The sequence below is a fragment of the Camelus ferus genome, chromosome 7, assembly GCF_009834535.1.
Source record: "Camelus ferus isolate YT-003-E chromosome 7, BCGSAC_Cfer_1.0, whole genome shotgun sequence".
NCBI classification, from domain to species: Eukaryota; Metazoa; Chordata; class Mammalia; order Artiodactyla; family Camelidae; genus Camelus; species Camelus ferus.
In genome coordinates this window covers 9,211,109-9,230,003 of record NC_045702.1, presented here as the reverse complement: position 1 = coordinate 9,230,003, position 18,895 = coordinate 9,211,109, and the positions used below count along the sequence as shown (strand labels likewise).

General features: G+C 37.5%; 1 protein-coding gene across 3 annotated transcripts in view; it reads right to left on the bottom strand.

Moving 5' to 3' along the window:
- Window positions 1–6,089: 6,089 nt before the first annotated feature.
- The window catches only part of KLHDC10 (kelch domain containing 10), a 48,622-nt gene continuing 35,816 nt past the window's right edge, over window positions 6,090–18,895 (bottom strand). For all 3 annotated transcript variants that reach the window (XM_032483332.1, XM_032483333.1, XM_032483334.1), the window contains 8 exons: window positions 15,519–15,740; window positions 13,986–14,140; window positions 12,680–12,828; window positions 10,795–10,879; window positions 9,868–9,934; window positions 9,276–9,323; window positions 7,315–7,454; window positions 6,090–6,692 (listed from right to left, as the gene is read on the bottom strand). In XM_032483332.1, coding sequence (XP_032339223.1) covers window positions 6,483–6,692; window positions 7,315–7,454; window positions 9,276–9,323; window positions 9,868–9,934; window positions 10,795–10,879; window positions 12,680–12,828; window positions 13,986–14,140; window positions 15,519–15,740 — 1,076 coding nt within the window. In that variant the 3' untranslated portion in view covers window positions 6,090–6,482. The remainder of the gene's footprint in view (window positions 6,693–7,314; window positions 7,455–9,275; window positions 9,324–9,867; window positions 9,935–10,794; window positions 10,880–12,679; window positions 12,829–13,985; window positions 14,141–15,518; window positions 15,741–18,895) is intronic.

The following is an 18,895-nucleotide window of genomic DNA, read 5'->3' as shown; positions in this document are numbered from 1 at the left end:
TGTTCACATGTGATGCTCACCATTGTGCTCCAGGCCTTTGGTCATAATGACAGAATGTTAGACCCAAAAGGGACCTTGGAGATTATCTAGGCAACCTCCTTATATGACAGATGAGCAGACCAAGGCCCAAAGAAAAGAGAATTGCACATAGAACTACTAGGGACTGAGCCAACACAGGTCATCTCTTTCTAGAACTTCACTATCTTGGTGGCCACTAACCATGTGTGGCTATTTATATTTAAATAAATTAGCATTAAGTCAAATTTAAAATTTAGTTTCTATCACACAAACCACATTTGAACTGCTCAACAGCCAGCAGCTTGTGGCTACTACGTATTGGACAGTGCAGACAGAACATTTCCAACATCATAAAAAACTCTATTATAGTGTAGGGCTGGTCTGGAACCTGGGCCTTTCATTTGAAGGTAGTGTGAGAACTGGATGCTTTTATCAGTGTCTTCTCCCCTAAATAATTCCTGCAGAAGATTAACTGCAAGAGAATGTGGTTGTACTCGTCAGTTGTAACAGCTTGGTAATAGTATTTTGACAAACTAGAATTTTATACATATAACAGGGAGAACAAATTCCTCCCCCTAAGTTAAGACAGGCCTTATCTAGGAACCAAATCAGACACTAACATGAGTTCATGTCAAAGCTCTGGCTGGTCTAAAAGGTATATGGTCCACTTCTTATTCCTGGTAGGTCTGAGGGGAATATACTTTAGAAGAGAAAGGAGGAATAAACCAAAGGAAATAAAACTGTTCTGCATAATAAATGTAAAGTGTTAATATAAGGTGTGGAAAGGCTTACAAATTAATTGAGGGGTAGAAATTGTGTCTTTTCCTCCTTGTAGATTTATATTATAATATTTAAGATTATTCGTCCTGGGAAAATGTATCTGATCCAATAGTTTGTCAACAAAAACACTGAAAAATAAGAGGTACACGTGCAATTCTAGACGGGAGACTTTAAAAGTGACCAGACGGAGTGTCCACACCTACTCCAGACTTAAGAGACACGAGGAAAAGTACCCCTGGGAGAAAGCGTCTCATTATAGAGGGAAGCAACACAAAGCAGAGGTTTTGGAGAAGGAAGCATCTGGAGACCAAGGCCAGAAGTTGGAACTGTGGTTCCATCCCCAAAGGACCCCGGTGAGGGACTCATCCTCCCGGGGATTTTCCCTTGAATCATATAGATAGTCGTGACTCCATGTAAAAGTTCACATTTTCCCTTTGAATTCCCTGTAGCTCCTCCAATCCTTCAGAAAAGTCTTGATACATCTATACAACTTGTCTAGTGGTGGCCTTTCCCCATAAATGGGAGGGGGCAAGAAAAGGAGTTATGACCTGCCTCACAGTCATTCCCTTGCTGATGTCCTGGAGGGAGCAGCATTTTGTTGAGGGGACTATTGTGTGTCCAGGAGTTCCAGAAGGTGAGCAGAGAGAAGGTGCCCACAGCTGGTGGGGGTGGAAAGTGGATGACACAGATACTACAGAGCAAAGTGGACCCTGGTGGGGTGATAAAGGGAGTGGAGGTGGTGGGACTGATGCTTAGGTCGTAGAGGTGAGTTCACATACACAAATTACCATCAGACAATCAAGGTAGCCTTGAACCAAATAGATTTGGATAAGATTTATTGATTGTTTTAGAAAACCAACAGCAAAACACTGACAAGGTACATAAATACAGATTGGACATTTTAGGGTAAATTCACTATATTTCCTACTTGCTTGTAGGAAACCAGGTAAGGTGGAAAAGCTGTCCTGATCATATGGCATGCACACCAGACTGCAAAAGGACTTCCACACTATTTAACAGGACTGTGGCAAATAGCTTTAAAGTAAGGCAAGCATCGTGTGTGGCATAAGCATACCCTGTACCAAGAGCCAAGGCCAGGCTTGCCCTCAGAGACTGCGTATGAGTGAGGTTTCCCTTTCTTGCCAAGGTTCTTCCAGTAAAATCCTCAATGGCAGGTGCCTTTATAGGGAGATGCCTGGTGCTGTCCCTGCTCAGACTCTGTGTACCAGGAAGTGGCTTTAGAGAAAGTCAGTGTGTTTCTGATGCCTCCTTTGTATTCTAAATGTGCAACTAGTAAAACAGCAATTACTACGGCTTGATGAAACTGCCTCTGACTCACCCTCTACAGTGACTAAGCAGGGCCTTTAAAAAACTTCTAAAAAGTGAAAAAAAATTAAAACATAAAAATTATATTAAAAGATGGTACCACTTTTGAAGCACAACTCAGAACTTCTTTTCATAACACCAAAGGAAGAGGTCACTTTCCACCGAATCTAATGACCTTAGAAGGGAAACACCATTGCTGGGCATGGCCTGCTGGCGATGCACACAGAGGTCACAGAACTCTACCGAACCTATCTCAGGCCCTGCCAGTGCTCCAAAGTCCCGAGGTATTTGGGGAACCAAAGCAATTTAAGCAAATGGTGACCAGTTTTGGGGGCTTATGATCATAGGACCACAAACCCTCATCCATCCTGGAGCTCAATGCCAGAACAATGAAAAATAAGGAAAATGGCTTTTTGTGCTACATCAGAGTGCTGGCAGGTAGACAGTTCAGTAACCTGTGCCACTTTCTACACATCCATAAGACTACATAAAAACAAACTTGTTTTACAGAATGAAGACCAACAGAGTCTTAGAGGATAGTTCAGCCTTTCCTACATGCCAAGCTATATGGCCAGAAAAGGTATCTCCTAAGGAAAAAGTAAGGCTCCTTCAAGAATAGTGGAAAAGCAAGTATTTGCAAAGAGCCAAAGAAATGTGTTCAAATGCATCATACACAGCTTTTTCTTCCGACAGGTGCTAAGAGTTCTTTGGTGGTTACAGGAGAGACAGCCTAGAGCTCAGGGCAGGAGACTATGCCAAAGCAAAGGAGTAAAGAGTGACATCTAAGCTCAGCATTCAACAACTGTCATCCAGTTGACCAACTACAGCTAATCAGGCTACTTAAATGTTTGCTGGTTTCTAGCCCCTCCATGGTTCTTGCTTTTCAGTTTCTAACTACACATTAGCCCCACTCCATTGAAAAGGAAATGCTTGTGGGAAAGGGGTAGGGAGGAAGAAGAACTATAAATGAATCAGTTGTTTGATAGAAAAGTTGAAGCACTGATTATCTATGGATTTCAACTATCTGTGCTTTACTCTGGCTACTCTGGGTAACCAAAGGTCACTGTTAATATAACTTTTGCTTAGAAATGTTAAGGTTTATTATATTTTAAAATCTAGTTATGTAATGGACATGAATAGTTTAGAGCAAATTTTTATATCATGTCACCAGGGCCCTGAAAAAAAAGATTATTCTTCCAGTGGAAAGGATTTCAGTTTGGCCCCTGAAGAACAGTTAAAATTTCAATCTATTCTATATTGGTTTTTAGACTTTCCAGAATATGGAAAATACTTTATTAAATGAAGCAAGCATCATTTTCTTCATTTCATAAAGTATTACATTCACAGATAAATTAGTATATACATGGGAGAACTGACAGTATTAAATATTAGGTTTTAATTCTCCATTTAGGAAACTCCTTATAGGTAGACTTCCTTGTTCCTGGGCAAAGAAAAATGTAAGAAGATATGCAAACATGAGATCGTACAAAGATGAATGGGGAAAAGTCTCAACTCTAACAAATCCATGAAATAGTAAGTCTCTAAGAATTGTAATAAGAAAATGCTGGACTTGAAAACCCAGCTCTACCAAGAATTGGCCTAAGCCAGCCAATCACATCTCAAATTTTTGGTATAATTTGACTCTAAAGTAATGAGCTGGCTTCCCCAAGACAGATAAAAAAGGAGTCTACCTGCTTTATAGTCACACCTTATATATAATCTGTATATATCCATATGTGTTTCTATATATTGCACTTAAACTTACAGGACTGCAGTAAGATGGCTGGGAATACCTCAAAGAGGCAGAGAAGCAGCAGGCATAAACTTTCCTAAATCAAGTAACAGTGTCTGGAATTCAGAGTGCTGGTTATAGATATACTAAAATGCCTGGTGACCCCCTATATAAAATCCTAATCATCTACATTTAAGTCATCATACACACAGTCTCATTTGGCATCCAGAACATGTGCACATGTGTGGTTCTATAGCGCTCAGAACTGATCACACTACATCATTTTCACTAGTGTTATAATTAAAAGAAGACATTTTAGACCAAGGATACATACTTTTATGAAAACATCACACACAAGGTCTTAGATGTCAGGCCTCCAAAGTCTACCTCAAAGAAGACTGCCTTCAGAAGGCTTTAAGAAGGATGCTAGCAAGTGTGGATTGAACCAGTCTCTCTTTCTGCTCTCTGGTGTCACAGAACTAGAGACCTGCTTATATCCCAAGGACCATGGAAGGATAAGCACAGAGGCCAGGCATTCATTCAGTCTTTGGTCCCTATACAAACCCATGACAAAGACCATTTCACCACCTTAGGTGGCGTGAATTATTTAATTATGGATATTTCCCCCCAAAATATCTAGAGACTAGACTGGAGTCATGCAACAAAGCTTTGTTTTAAACTAACGGACCTGCTCAGGCAGGCTTGCTCTGGAGAGAGCTCCTCATTGGACCAAGCACAGCAGTGGGTGGTAACAGGTTAAAGGCCAGACTGGTCATGGCAAGTTGGAGGTGGGGCCTCTAAAGGCCTTGCTCCTTTTCCTGCCTCTCCCCTACCCCCTCAGCGCCCCAAAAGGACCCAAACTCACAAATGAATGGCTGTTACAAGACCTTGCAGAACACAGGCTCCATCAACTCAATCTCACTTGGATGGGAGGTTATAATAAGGCCTGGAGGTTAGGAGTCCAAGTCTAGAGGCCACAGTTTTCTCTTCCCCAGAACTGAACACTAGATGGTTACTTTGTAGCCATAACTCACAGGTGATTTTAAATCCACACATGAGCTTCTGGGATGAAGGAAAAAGAAAATTAACTTTAAAAGCTAAATGAAAAAGAGGCACTTAAAGGAAAAACCTGTCCCCAGTCTGAGTCTCCTGTTGTGATGTAACCAACGAGATGATCAGCACTGTGCCCTCTTGCATGCCTTTAGCACCTTTCATTCACCTAAGGACTTCCAAATGCTCATGTCTCAGTGCCTTGCTCAAGTGTTCTAGCACCCTAATGGCAAAGCAAGTGAAAATTTAGATTATTTCTTTTTTAGAAATAAAAAACAACACAAACCAAACCAGAACTAAAATTTCACACCAAAAAGTGAATGATTCTCAGTTTCATTCCTTCCTCATGCTAGTTTTTAAAATGATACTTAGTTCTTCAAGAGGAATGACCTGTGGCTTTCCCCTCAAGACCTTTTATCCAATTACTAGGCAATTACTCACAGCACCATGCACATTAAAGAAGAGAAAAAAAAGACAACACAAAAAGCTAAGAGAAAAATCATGGGCCAACTGGCTTTCTAGAGATAAAACCCATTGCCTGAGAATATGACAGGTGTATGGCCCAGAGTTACAAAGAAACAATCCTGAAAGGAAATGGCCAACATGACAGTCAAAATTCACAGTCCAGAGCAGAAGCCCTTCCTGCCCTGCTCTCTTCCAGCTTCTTACAAGCTTACGTTTGTGTCCCACACTGTTTATGCCACACATTCAGGGTCTACAATCCTCATGATGAACTCAAAGAGATACTGGAAACCATTAATAAGCACAGGAGAATTTCAAAACTGCCCAGAACAAAGAACTTTGACCACCACGTTTCTTGATTTGAAATGTCCTTGGTGCCATAATTTCTAAGAGCAACAACAAACAGCACAACTACAACACACAATAAAGTTTTCTGACAAGTCAACTCTAACCATTGCTGGCACCATAAGGATTAGAAAAGAAATCACTAATCAAGGGCTGGTGACCTGCTTAACTTTCCTCCAAAGTCAAAGGATAGGTTTGGTATCTATGCAGCAAGACATCAACCACTGCTGCCATTAGATCCAGCTTCTCAATTAGATATATCTGAAAACAGGAAGTTAAACATCTAGCTTTACCTATAACCTGCAGGATTCTCAAGGTTAGCTTCTTGTTCTAGCCCCAAAACTTCTTGTTGTTGTTGCTGGATTTAATTTTTTTAATTTAATTTTTGTTTTTATTGATGATGTTGCTTTAATTTATAGAGCACATGGTAATATGGTTAGAGTTCCTTTAAATTTTTCTTTATTTTATCTTGATTCATAACATTATTAAGGTACTTTCAGACTTTCCCTCAGCTCTGTCAAGGAAGAAGGAGTATGTGTGTATGTGCGTGTGTACTGAGGCAGGAGGGAGAGAAGCAAAGAAAAAAAGCACAAGGGAAAGTGAGATTCCATAAACTTAAAACAATTTACAGAAAGGCATCTGATGTATTTTCTGAATAAGGCCTTGATCAGGGTAACCAATCCTCTTTGAAGCACATTCTACACTGCCCATAAATAAAGGAGTCTCTTTAAATTAACATTTCCAGTATCAATGAACAGTCCAGAAATCCTCATTTCAAGCGTTCGATGAGTCCCTGTGTGAGTCCAAGGTGCAGAAGCTGTGTTCGGGAGAGGTTTGCCAGGTTGGGGAAGGCCGCGAGCAGCTTCTCCCATGCCAGCTCCAGCAGGCTAGGCACCACCAGCCAGATCTTAAACAACGACCCAGTCCGTTTATTTTCATGGATGTTCACCACACCTCCGTGAATGTACATGCAGCCAGCCTATGAACAAATGGCAGTCACAGAGGATAAATATAAGTGGGAGAGAAACAGATACTCAGGCTGGAGATTCAGCAAAAAATTCATGGTAGGCTAAATTAAGATGAGATGGAACAAAAAATTTCTCATTAATTCCAACATAGTGCTGAGATCAAGAAAGGTTTAAATAATGAATGAGTTACGAAGGGAAAAACTAGAGATTGTTTTTACTTCAACAACTTCAACAAATGTTAAACTAAGACTATATTAAGTATCCATTGTGTCAAATACTAGGAATACAAAGATGAAAATAAAGGTCTTCGAGCTCAAGAAACTAGTAGACTCTTGAATAACATGGCATCATGGGGATAAAACTATTCTGCACTCCCAGGAGGGCAGATACCACTGTCAGGGCCCGAATGCCACATGTAGCATTTCTTTTACATTATGCTGCTCTTTTAAGCTTGTATGTGATAGTTTTTCTCCTCTTTTCTTTGAGGAAGAGCTAGCTTGGATGAAGGTTTTAAAAACACATTCTTAATCCAAGTTTCGCTAATACCAGAATCTTTTTTTCTTGCTAACATCCCTAAAAATATTTCCTTATCATCTGCAACTACATAAAGAAGATATGAAAATTAAAACTTACTGGTGTAACAGCTGCACAGTGAAAATACACTGGCTCTGGCATGGTAGCTGGGAGCTTGACCCACTGAAAAGTCTGCAGATTCAACTTCCAGATATCTCCCAGGATCACTTCTCCATTGTAGCCCCCGCAAATAAACACATCTATCAGGAAAAGAGAAAGCCAAGATCACACCAAGGAGAAGAGCCACAGCGACAGCACGTCTGGCAGTAGCTCTCATGGCTAGCGGACAGGGGAACTGGTTCAGTGGCTCTCCCCATACCACAGAAGACTTCAGCTAGCGGGCCACTCATGCTGCTATCTCGTCCCTCACTAGAGTTTGGACACTCTGTTGGGATCTTTGCTAGGGCTGAGGATGCCGGTCTGAGAAGACTTCATGTCAGGGTTCTCAAATTCCAGTAGCTCCAGGTGCTAGGCATAGATAGTGAATGAGCAAGAAGGTCCAAGGAAAATAAATAGGAGGTCCAAGGAACAAACAGGAGTGCACATGCCCTAATGGGGAAGATGACGATGCAGCTCTAGCTGATTGATACCATGTAGGACTTAAGGTCAGCAACTGCCAGATCTTCAATTTTTTTAGAGAAGGTGGAAATCTAGATTTTTTTGAAAAGTGAAATATTTTTACTTTTTGAAAACATTTTGCTTTTTAAGTATTGGTCACTAATTCAAAAAATGATAAAACACATATGAGCCAAACAAAACATATCTACAGGCCGCCAGTTAGTGAACTCTTCTTTTTAAATAATGTCCTGGAGAGGACAGACATTTATCTGCCCATAGAGACAAATGTTCTCTATGTAGACAACTTGAGGGGAAACATTCACTACAATGTTCAGTTTGGGGCACAAAAGACATTCTTCCAAATCTTCTTCAGCCCAAAGAGGATAGCTTAAAGCCTCATTTGATCTGTACCAGTTATTTATGTCAGGAACAAAACCTTCCTAAAATCAAAGGTTTTTTATTGTTGTGGTTTTGTTTGTTTTTGTTTTTGTAAAATCAGTTAGTTATAACGAATTAGATAACATGTAACAGAGACTATGTGAACCTTCAAACTAGATGTTCAGAACTACGGCTGAATTCCATTTATATGGTGTGTGGACTCAAAAGAATCAAATGAATACACATCTTAATTCAGGTCTAGACCAAGCATAAGTCAATACTTAATTAAACTATAAAACACGTTGGAAACTTTTTTGGCTAGGATTCAAGAGAAGTACAGCTCCGTTCTTAGAGAAGCAAAGCTGACCAATGCCACTGTCTATAAATCTTGCCTCCAAAGCAGAAGCATAATAAAAAGCACCTCTGTACTAGCGATGGCAGGATAATCTTAGTAAAATCTGAACTAAGCTGCTGAAAGGATATAGGCTATCAAACTCATTTATACATACCTTCCTCCCCCTCAGATTTAAAGTAGTACATCCAACTATAAAATAAGCTGTAAATCACAAGAGAGGAAAGTTGTCCAAAGAGGAGTCATTTATCACACTTAGATAAAGCAGCTGCAGCTGTTTTCTGATGCCATACAATGCCTGTGTTGTAATATGGCCAAAGAATGAACTAAGAGTTCTATCTGGCATCAGATAGAGAACAGAATAAACTTTATGAAATAACATTCTGAAGGAGTTACTACAATTTTAATACAATGTCTACTGAGGTCTCTACTGCATGTCAAGATTATTACTTTTACCCACCATAAGTGCAGACATCTGTTGAGGTGGGGTGCTGAAAGATTAGGTGGTATCATAAAAGCTTATTTACTTTTGAGTTCTCTGATAACTGAGGGGACCCAAATACCACATTAGTTTACTTTATGAAAATTGCTGAGAGAGGCATAACTTTATGGAAACTATAAGAGACAGACTCTCCCCAAAATTATGCCTCTTTTAAGGAGTTATTAAGAAATAGAATATTCTCAGTATATACAATTACAAAAATGGAACCAGCATGCTATTTGAAATCCTTACCATTTTTAATCTGAACACAACTGTGGCATCTTCGGGCTGCAGGAAAACCTACCAAACACATAAACACAGAAATTCCATTATTCACAGAAAGACTGGGAATAATGGTGATATAATATAGCAGAAGACATACTACAAATAACTCACTTAAAACAATCCCTTTGTTGCATTAAGCAGTGCTAGTCCTTCCAATCCTTATTTCACACTAAAATAAAGTCATCAGAAGTTTCATCATAATGGTACAATGTTAAGGTGTCAGGAAAACAAAGTGAGGTGGTGGTGGGCAGGGGTTACTAGTGGCTTTCCCAAGCTTTGTTACCCACAAAGAAACAGGCAGATCTTGATTTAAGTGCCTACTTCTCATCCCAGCCAGATTTCCCCGCTTCCACAGAATTCAGTAATCCCCATCAAAAATCTCTGCTCAGTTGCTAAGGAAGAATAATAATTGGACTAAGGAATACAAGTAATTTCTAATATCAGTTCAACAGATATTTTACTGTCATGGAATGCAATAAAATTACTTTTTCCCTTCCAGAATTAGTAAAACTATAAAATACATTTACTAAAGATAAATGAATCAGTATTTTAAATTTACCTATTTTTTCATGAGGCTTTGTTGCAATTTCCTCCCATGCATTTGTTTCAAGGTTGTATGCATGAATCTTGAAGAGAGAGGAAAAAAGAAGACACACAAGTAATTTTAGCTAGCCTGAAAACTGGATTTTTCACAACAGCCTGTACAAACATATTCTTGGTTGAAAAGCCTTCTATTCCTTTGCTTTTTTCTGATCTTTACTAATTCTAATATAAGGCAAAAGATTAAATTAAGCAATTGAAAACTAAGCACATATATGATTTCATTATTTTTAAATCTTAGAAAAAAATGAAGTAAAAAAGTTGGAATTCTGCAACTTCCTCATTTTCTACAATAAACATGTATCATTTTTATAACAGAAAAAAGCAAGTTCTGGTAAGAAAACATGGGAATGCAGTTTTGACAAAACTTAAAAAAGACTGTTAAGGTTCCAAAGCAGACCAGGAGCTCAGCAGCCTACAGACATCCCCTGGGATATGTGGATTTAGGAAGGCCACAGGGGTGGATGAATGAAAGCCCTTCAGAGCTCAGCTTTCTGAAGTTAGTGATGTGCAGTCCTAAACATGCCTTTTCTTTTTAGATACATGGCACTGACAATGAGAGGGATGTGACATTCTGAGAATCCTGGTTTCAGTTCTAAATTAGTTGCTCCTATTTAAGCTACTATAGCTTCCTTTTAGTGACTTTCCTACCTAGCATAGAGGGATAATTTTCATATTGTATTTTCAGTGTATAATAATGCAACTGTCAACTGGAAAGCATATCAGGGGCACAGAGTTCAACCTTAAATTATAAAGAGCATCTAACACAAAATAGGTGTTGATGAAGAACCTGCTTGAAAATTAAAATATCTACAGTATCAGAATTAGCTTGCTTTAGCATAACACATGCCTTGCTCTGCCTTCTTCCCCTCTTTTTTTAATATACCTTGTTTAAGGAATAAGCTGTCCAAGAAGTACCACCTCCCAGGATGTAAATCCTCTGCCCATCATGTGCAATTTCATGTCTGTATCTGAAAATATACAATAAAATACATTTATAATTAAGGGAAAAAATGATCTACCTGAGATTTAGCTGCAAGGCTTTTTACTGCATCATTATTGCTAATAAATAACCCAAGTGTTTAATAATAGTGAATCAGTTAAATAAATTATAGAATATGCATAAAATCGATTAGTATGCAACCAATAAGAATGTAGGCACAAAGGATGGTTAATATACTGAGAACTTCTTTTCATGTCATTAGCTGAAAAAAATAGTTATAGAAGAGCAGATAGGCTATAATCTTATTAAAAATTTATAGATATACAAAAATGTACAGAAAATGACTATAAGAATACATGCAAAATGTTAACCCTGGTTATCTCTGAGTTTAAATTTTGCTTTTCATTTTCTTCATTTTGCTTATTTATATTTTCTAAAAAAAAATTTTAGAACATTTTAATTTTTTGTACAATTTTATTTATTGATTTATTTATTTTGGGGGGAAAGTAATTAGGTTTATTTGTTTATTTATTTGTTTGTTTGTTTATTTATTTAAAATAGAGGTACTGGGGATTGAACCCAGGACCTCGTGAGTGCTAATTAAGCACGCGTTCTGCCACTGAGTTATACCCTCCCCCCCCTTTTTTGGGAAGCCCTCCCCCTTTCTACGTTTTCTATAATCTTTTTGTGATAACTTTGTATAAGGAGGGAAATTATTACAGAGTTTGAAAAAGTGATCTGCCTACATTTAATTAGAAACCCTAGACTATGGGCTTTCAAATTAAGACGCTTATTTAACAGATAAAAAGATATCAGAAAAATTATGCCACACAAAACTGTGAATATAATGTGAAATAACTACCAGAACTTTTATCTAAGCAGTCTAGCTAAAAGCTGAAACAGTTTATAATATGTCCATAAAATGCTTCAAAGAAAGCAACCATGTGAAAATGCTTTGAAAGCTTATTGTTTCCTCCTTTCCCTGAAGGCCCTGGTGTTGATAATAAATTACATCAAAATTATTCCCTGTAACAGGCCATCTCCAAGTCCTCTCATGGTAGTTCTGCAATAATCAGCCCACTAACATACTACATTGGAGATGAGTTTTCCTCAGCACCTGTATGTCATTTATTTAAAGGGCAACAAAGAGATGTTAGTCTAAACAGAGTGATTAAAAAACTGTTTACTGTCTTTGCTTTTAAACTAGAGGGCAAAAAATTTAAGTTTACCAGTGAGTTTAATTCTAAGAAGAGGCAATTGCTATTAGGAAAGAAAAGTGAAAGATCTAGGATTTCCACTAGAAGGCAACTTAAGAGAATCATGTGATGTTTGAGTGTACCACAGAGCACTTAAAAAAAATGATCTTTCCTCCCTCCTCCCTTCCATCCATCCATTTATCCATCCAGTCAATATTCACTGACTACTACCTACGGGCATGACACTGTGCCCTGTACTAGGAATACACTTGTAAACAAATGAGCCAAAGAATCCTAATATGCAAGTTAAGAAGGGAAATCAAAAAGTAACTAGAAAGTGAGTGTTTTGCCTGTAATATGAAATTTAGTTACAGTTATTACCATTGGTTTCTACCTTCCTAATGCAGGAAAACTGAAGTATAAGAGGAAATAACATGAAAAAAGCCTATAGTTCAGAGAGAAATATCATTCCCTCACCAGAAGACCTTTCTTTAAAGCTGACTGGGATCGAACAGCCAGTTCACTATTTTAACCAAGCCAAAGGGTTTTCTTCAAACCTTATTGCCAATATTCTGAAAAAACGTCAAATCTTAGCAAGAAAGAATAAATATGCTTTAATCCTATAATCTCACCTCTCTTCTGGTAGATCACAGGACAAGTTGTTTGGTTTCAGTTGTGTCCATTCTCTAGTATTGAGGTCTAATTTGTGCAGGTCTGTGCTATAAATATAGCCAGTTGTCCCTCCAAAGACATAAAGGGAGCCATTGATGATAGCCATGGCCTAGATAATGAAGAAAGATGAACAAGACTGCCTTGTTAACACTTGATTAAAGAATATAAACTTATTAGATACTCCCAAATCAGGTTTTATGAAAATTTCTTGTACTTTTTAACCTTATAAAAATCAGACCCTTAAAGGACTAAAGATTTTAGAGATTATTTACAGAGATTATTTTTAGAAAGGTAAACTTTGCTCAATGAAAAGTAAGTTCTACCTAGACAGGCAAAGGACATCAGATGATCCTTAGGGGTCCTAGGCAACCAAAGAATTTATAGACCATGGACATGAGCATTTCCACTGAAGGCTGCTTTTCTTTCTAAGCAGTCTGAAGAAAATGCTCTTAAGAGGACGAAGCAGATATGAAAATAAGATACCCAAATCCTTTAAGTAAGAAGCCTAGAGTTGGCAGTCCCCAAAACTTGATATTTTCCACCAGACTCTTCTCAGTGCAAGTTTGGCTATGGTTATGGTCATTTATTAGTGTTTAAATGCCTCCTGTGGTGGGATGCAGTTATCCAGTCTGTGCCTCTACAAATAGCTCAGAAGCTGTCAGTACCAATGCCAGCTAGTTGAGAAAGAAGCCAATGCTTGGCTGTTTTAAGCTTAGCCCATTACTCTCAAAGGGTCTCTGATGTATGGTGAACTGCTTCCTATCTTTTAAAATATAACTTTTCAAACCTAAGGCTTGAAGCACTGAAATCTAACTGGAAACTAATTTCTATGTAATCTGTGTTTTAGCTCAAATCTGTATAAAAGTTTCTTAACCAAGTACAGAGATCATCTGCTCTACTACTTAGGGTAGAAAACTCTTCAAAGCATCCTATCACTCTAAAGATGACAGGACCTTGACCATATGTTGCCCAATGTCTCACTTGGGGTGGGTAGGGTCCTGACATTTAAAGAAACTTCCATACAGGTTTAGATCACTGATCCTAAGTTGGATTAGAAACAAAGAGTAAGTGCAAAAAGGAAAGGAGAAGGCAAGCAACCAGATTTACAAACTACAATTTCATATCAGAAATGAACAACCAAATAGTAATCACAATGAACTTATTCCCCATTAAAAAATTGGTAGCAATATAAATATTCTGACATTGTCCCAGGAACTAGAAAAATCCAAACAAATACATCCACCATGACTGGCCATAGATTGGTACCTGTCCATATATACGACTCGGTTTCTTCCCCCGACAGCTGAGTAAAGCCCATCTCTTATACTTCACGTTACAGACATGGACATCATTGCCGTTGCTCTCACCAAATGGGATACCCGTCCCTCCAAACACTAACAGGTTGTTTCCGTGTAGCACAACTGGGGAAGGAGAAGCACAAATTCCCTTTAGATACTGGCTACCTGCAATGTGTTCCCACATTAACCCAGAATATCTGAGAAACTAAAAAGTTACCTGCTTTAATGCTTTCAGAAGATAGCTCAAACCACTGACATGTAGTTACTATAAAGTTCTGCAGAAAAAGGTCTAATTCACATTATATCATATAGCTCACTGTTTAGTATATGACATGTATTCAATGCATATCTCTGGAATTCATGAAACACTGTATGTGACAATATTGAATGACATTAACTATAATCCACCACTGCTGCTTGACACAGTTCAAGTATGCAGCAAAGTAGAGGAAAATAAAGTATCATCTTTGCCTTAGCATAGACCCAGCAGGATTCACGATGAAGGGATAAAAGGATCATTCTGTTTTTGCCAGGGGAATGATCGCTACATTTCAAATTATGGTTTCTGTCATCTTAATCTTCTGTCAGATAAAAAGAACACTAATATCCTGCTGGTAACTTTCTGTTCCTGTCGTCACACACACTTGTATATACTTTTTGTCTCTCTCTGATGGCAGATACTCTTGAAGATACTGCTACTGTATTATTTCAATGGCTTTTTTTTTTAACCAATTCTTCGATTGATATAGGGTAAGAGTTAATAGCATGAGCTCTGGAGCCGGTGAGAGCTGGGTTTAAATTCTCGTGTGACCTCAGAAAAATTATTTAATCTCTCTAAATTAATCTTCCTAACAATCCTATGAGGTAGGAACTATTATTATTTTCCCCATTGACATAGACAATGAAACAGAAATGGTGAGCAGTTTAAGTAACTTGTTGAAGGTCTCCTAAAAAGAACCTTGCCAAGCTGGGCTTCAAACCCAGGCAGTCTGGCCCCAGAGCTCGTACTCATAGGCCTAGGGTCTCTCTATCTAAAGCTTCAGTTTCCTCATCTGTATGATGGCAATAATTCCAGTACCTGCATCATAGGGATGTTGTAGGATTAAATAGATACCATGTGTGAAATACTTTGCTCAACAGCTATTATCATCATTATAAACCCCATTTGTTGATCTTCTACTACATTCTGCCTAGAATATGATATTTTACATTGAACTCCCTGAGATATTATTAATCTCATTCTATAGGTAAGGAACTAGAAACAAAAAAATCATCTACCAAGTAGAAAGTATACAGCTAAATTCAAACTCAGGACTATCCAACTCACAATTGATTGTGAATCACCACACTATATTGTTATCATAGTAAAGAGTCTATCTATTAACAAGGTTTAATCATATTACAGTATTATTAAAAATTATTAACAAGGAACATGTGACATTGAACAAGACCTCTCAGACGTTTCATAAAGTCAGAAGTTCAGCACTGCTTCAGAACTCACGTGACATAGATGCCAGTTCCCGAGGCATGTAGCCATCTGTGCCCATCTGGTGCCACACTCCTGTAGCAAAATGATACCTCCAAAGCTCCCTGAAGAGAGGATAGTCTTCATTATCTGGCCCTCCTGATTCATCATAATCTGGGTTATAACCTCCAAACACATACAGATTGGTATTATCTGCCACACAACGATGTCCGCTTCGTGCTGGTGGAGGTCTGTGGCCTAGGAGAGAAGAGGGCAGTTTTCCACAGATGGCCCAGCAGATTAAAAGCACAAACAAAATTTGGTAACAAACATTTTATCTTTAAAAAGCGATCAGGGAAAATTTATAACCTTGATGTACTTTTTAATTACTTAGGTTATTTTATACATTCACACATACTACTTAAGATTTTAAGGAGCTAGTCTCCATTTCTATTTCATATGACTATTTTCAGATTTTGATAACTGTAAAAAGATTTTTCAGCAAAAACAGCATTATAAACTCAAGAAAATGGCTGATAACTTGGAATTTTCAAGAAAAGAAGGAGGAGGGGTTTAATAATCCAAAAGCTAAAAGGACAAATTTTCTATTTTCTTTGAGGATAAAAAAAACATAGGCCAACTAAATTAAACTGAAAATATTAGAGAACTACAGAAATATAATCACAAATGTGAATGAGTTATGTATAAATAAAAATACACACAAATAAAACCTATGATTTTCCCACAATATATAATTATACACTTAAAAAGAAAACTGGCTTTCAAAGAATTATAGCAAAGTTTAGAATTTAACTACCACTCCATGCATTATGGCAGTTAACAAAAGTATCCCTATATTCATCTCAAAGAGCATCTTTCATCGTATCAAGAACTATACTAAGAAAAGCTTTTTCTACAATTTATATTTGAAAGCTTTCTTGAAGTTTAAATTATGTCAACTAGTTCACTAAAAATTATTTCAAGATTTAGAGTAAAAAACCCCTAACTTTATATTATCTCTGTTATCCTTACAATTTTTATACCAGTCTATGCAAACTCTTACATAGCTACAGAACCAAAGATGCTTAAATATACATTAGGTAGAATAAGCTGTCTGTTACCCTAAAGACTTGTCTACTTTCATATATTAGGAATAGATACTAATATAACATTAGGATTTATGGCAATGTTGTACTCCTAATAAACATCTATTATTAAACATTTATTACCAGTCTAACTCAGGCCTTACAATTTTTTAAAAATCAAAATCCCACTTCCTAGGGTATACTTTTAAACAAGAACTGAAAAGAAATTGCAGATATCTAGAAAAGCTAAAAAACAAACCATGAATCACTCAAGTCCAACCTGTCAGTCCTGAGAGTCTTTGATGGCTCCTTACTGCTCAAGCTCAAAGTCCTCAAACAGCAACTTACAGAGTCTTTCCTGATCTCTCACACTCCTGCCTATTTTAAGTCTATCTTTCTGTTAGGAAAGCCAAGTCCTTCCCCTCAGACCGGGCCTGCTCTACCTAGCCTTCACTGCCTGGTTGTGGGAATGCCTCCGAATCTAGCCAATACAGCTCTTCCTCGTCAATAAAACCCTAGGGCCCTTGCTGTTCAATAACATACCACTCAAGCATTAGGATATACATGTACAATTAATACGATTATTACACTGTAACTATGCAAATACATGAATAAATACGATATTAGGCAAGCTATAACCAGTTAGAAAATTTACTCACGAGCTATGATTTACCTAGTAAAGAACTCAATTTCTCTTTCTAAAAATCTTGAAACACAGAAAATGTGGTGTGGAAGAAAAAGCAATTAACTTCGACCAGTACCTAGATTTGAATCCAGGTTCTTCCTGTTACCTTGAGCAAGTCACTGACCCTCACTGAGTCTCAGCTTCCTCATTTGTATGAAAGGATATTATTCCTGTTATTCCTGTACCTCACAGATTTATTATACTTGCTATTATGTTAAAATGTTTATTGGTTAATGTGTGTATCTTCCCAGGAGGCTGTAAGCTGAGGGAAGAGGAATGTATTTGTATTAACCTTTCTGTCACCAAAAGGCACACAGAAAACACTGAACAAATTTACAAATTTAATTTTTCTCTACTCATTTCATTAATGTTTTTTTTTCTCCAAATAACTATAAGTTTCGCAAGGGCAAAGGTCATGAATAGCAATTATCCTGTATCACCCACAACACCTAAAACAGTTGGAGAGATATATCAGATACAAGAAGTTTCACTAATTTTAACTTCAGATCAAAGCAAATAGTGACAGGGTGATCAAAAACAGTGTGCAGCACTCAGTGGATCTGATACTGTGCTCAACAGATATATGATTTTGGGGACAGGGGTTGGATTAAGCAATGGTCTTCTTTTTTATTGAGTTATAGTCATTTTACAATGTTGTGTCAAATTCCAGTGCAGAGCACAATTTTCAATTATATACAAACATACGTACATTCATTGTCCCATTCTCTTTCGCTGTGAGCCACCACAAGATCCTGCATATACTTCCCTGTGCTACACAGTACAATCTTGTTCATCTATTCTACATTTTGAAATTCCAGTCCCTTCCCACCCCCCTGCAATGGTCTTCTTAAAACACATCTGCTTCTAAGAAGTAGCAAGACAAATTTAAAGAAACACAACAGAGTTGCTATAGTCAATAGATAAGAATCTCTAAGAATCTCTATAATGTCATTTACTATATTACCTGGAGCCAACAGATACTTTTTAAAACTGATTTTGGGCTAATATGAAAAGACATATAGTATAATTTAGGATTCTTCTCTAAATGGCTGTACAGCAGAGAAGACATTCCATTACAAGTTTAATGCCAACTATTTTTGAGACAAATATAACTCACATGGGTTAGAAGTTGAGGAGTCAATGAAAAGATGATTTTATATTTTATACTTATATTTATATATCCACTCATTCATTCATTAAGCCAAAAATATTCCTGGACACCTGCGATGTACAGGTACTATGCCAGGTGATGGGGATGCAATGATAAGACTATTAATGTTTCTGTCCTCTGGAGTTTATAGTCTAGTCCTGCACTGTCCAACACAGTAGCCACCAGCCACATGTGACTGCTGAGCATCTGAAATGAGACTGATCCAAACTGTAAAATACTCCCTGGATTTCAAAGACTTGGTATCCAAAAATGAATGTAAAATTACTAATTTTTGTATCTGAATATATGTTGAAATGATATTTTTTACCTCCTGGGTTAAATTAAAATATTTAAATTAATGTCATCTGTCTTTTACTTATGGCTACAAGAAAATTTAAAATTTTGTGACTCACATAATACTTCTATCACACTGCATTGGTTTAGCTCAGTTGCCAACTTCTGTGAGTAATTTCATTATCTATGCAAATTAAAT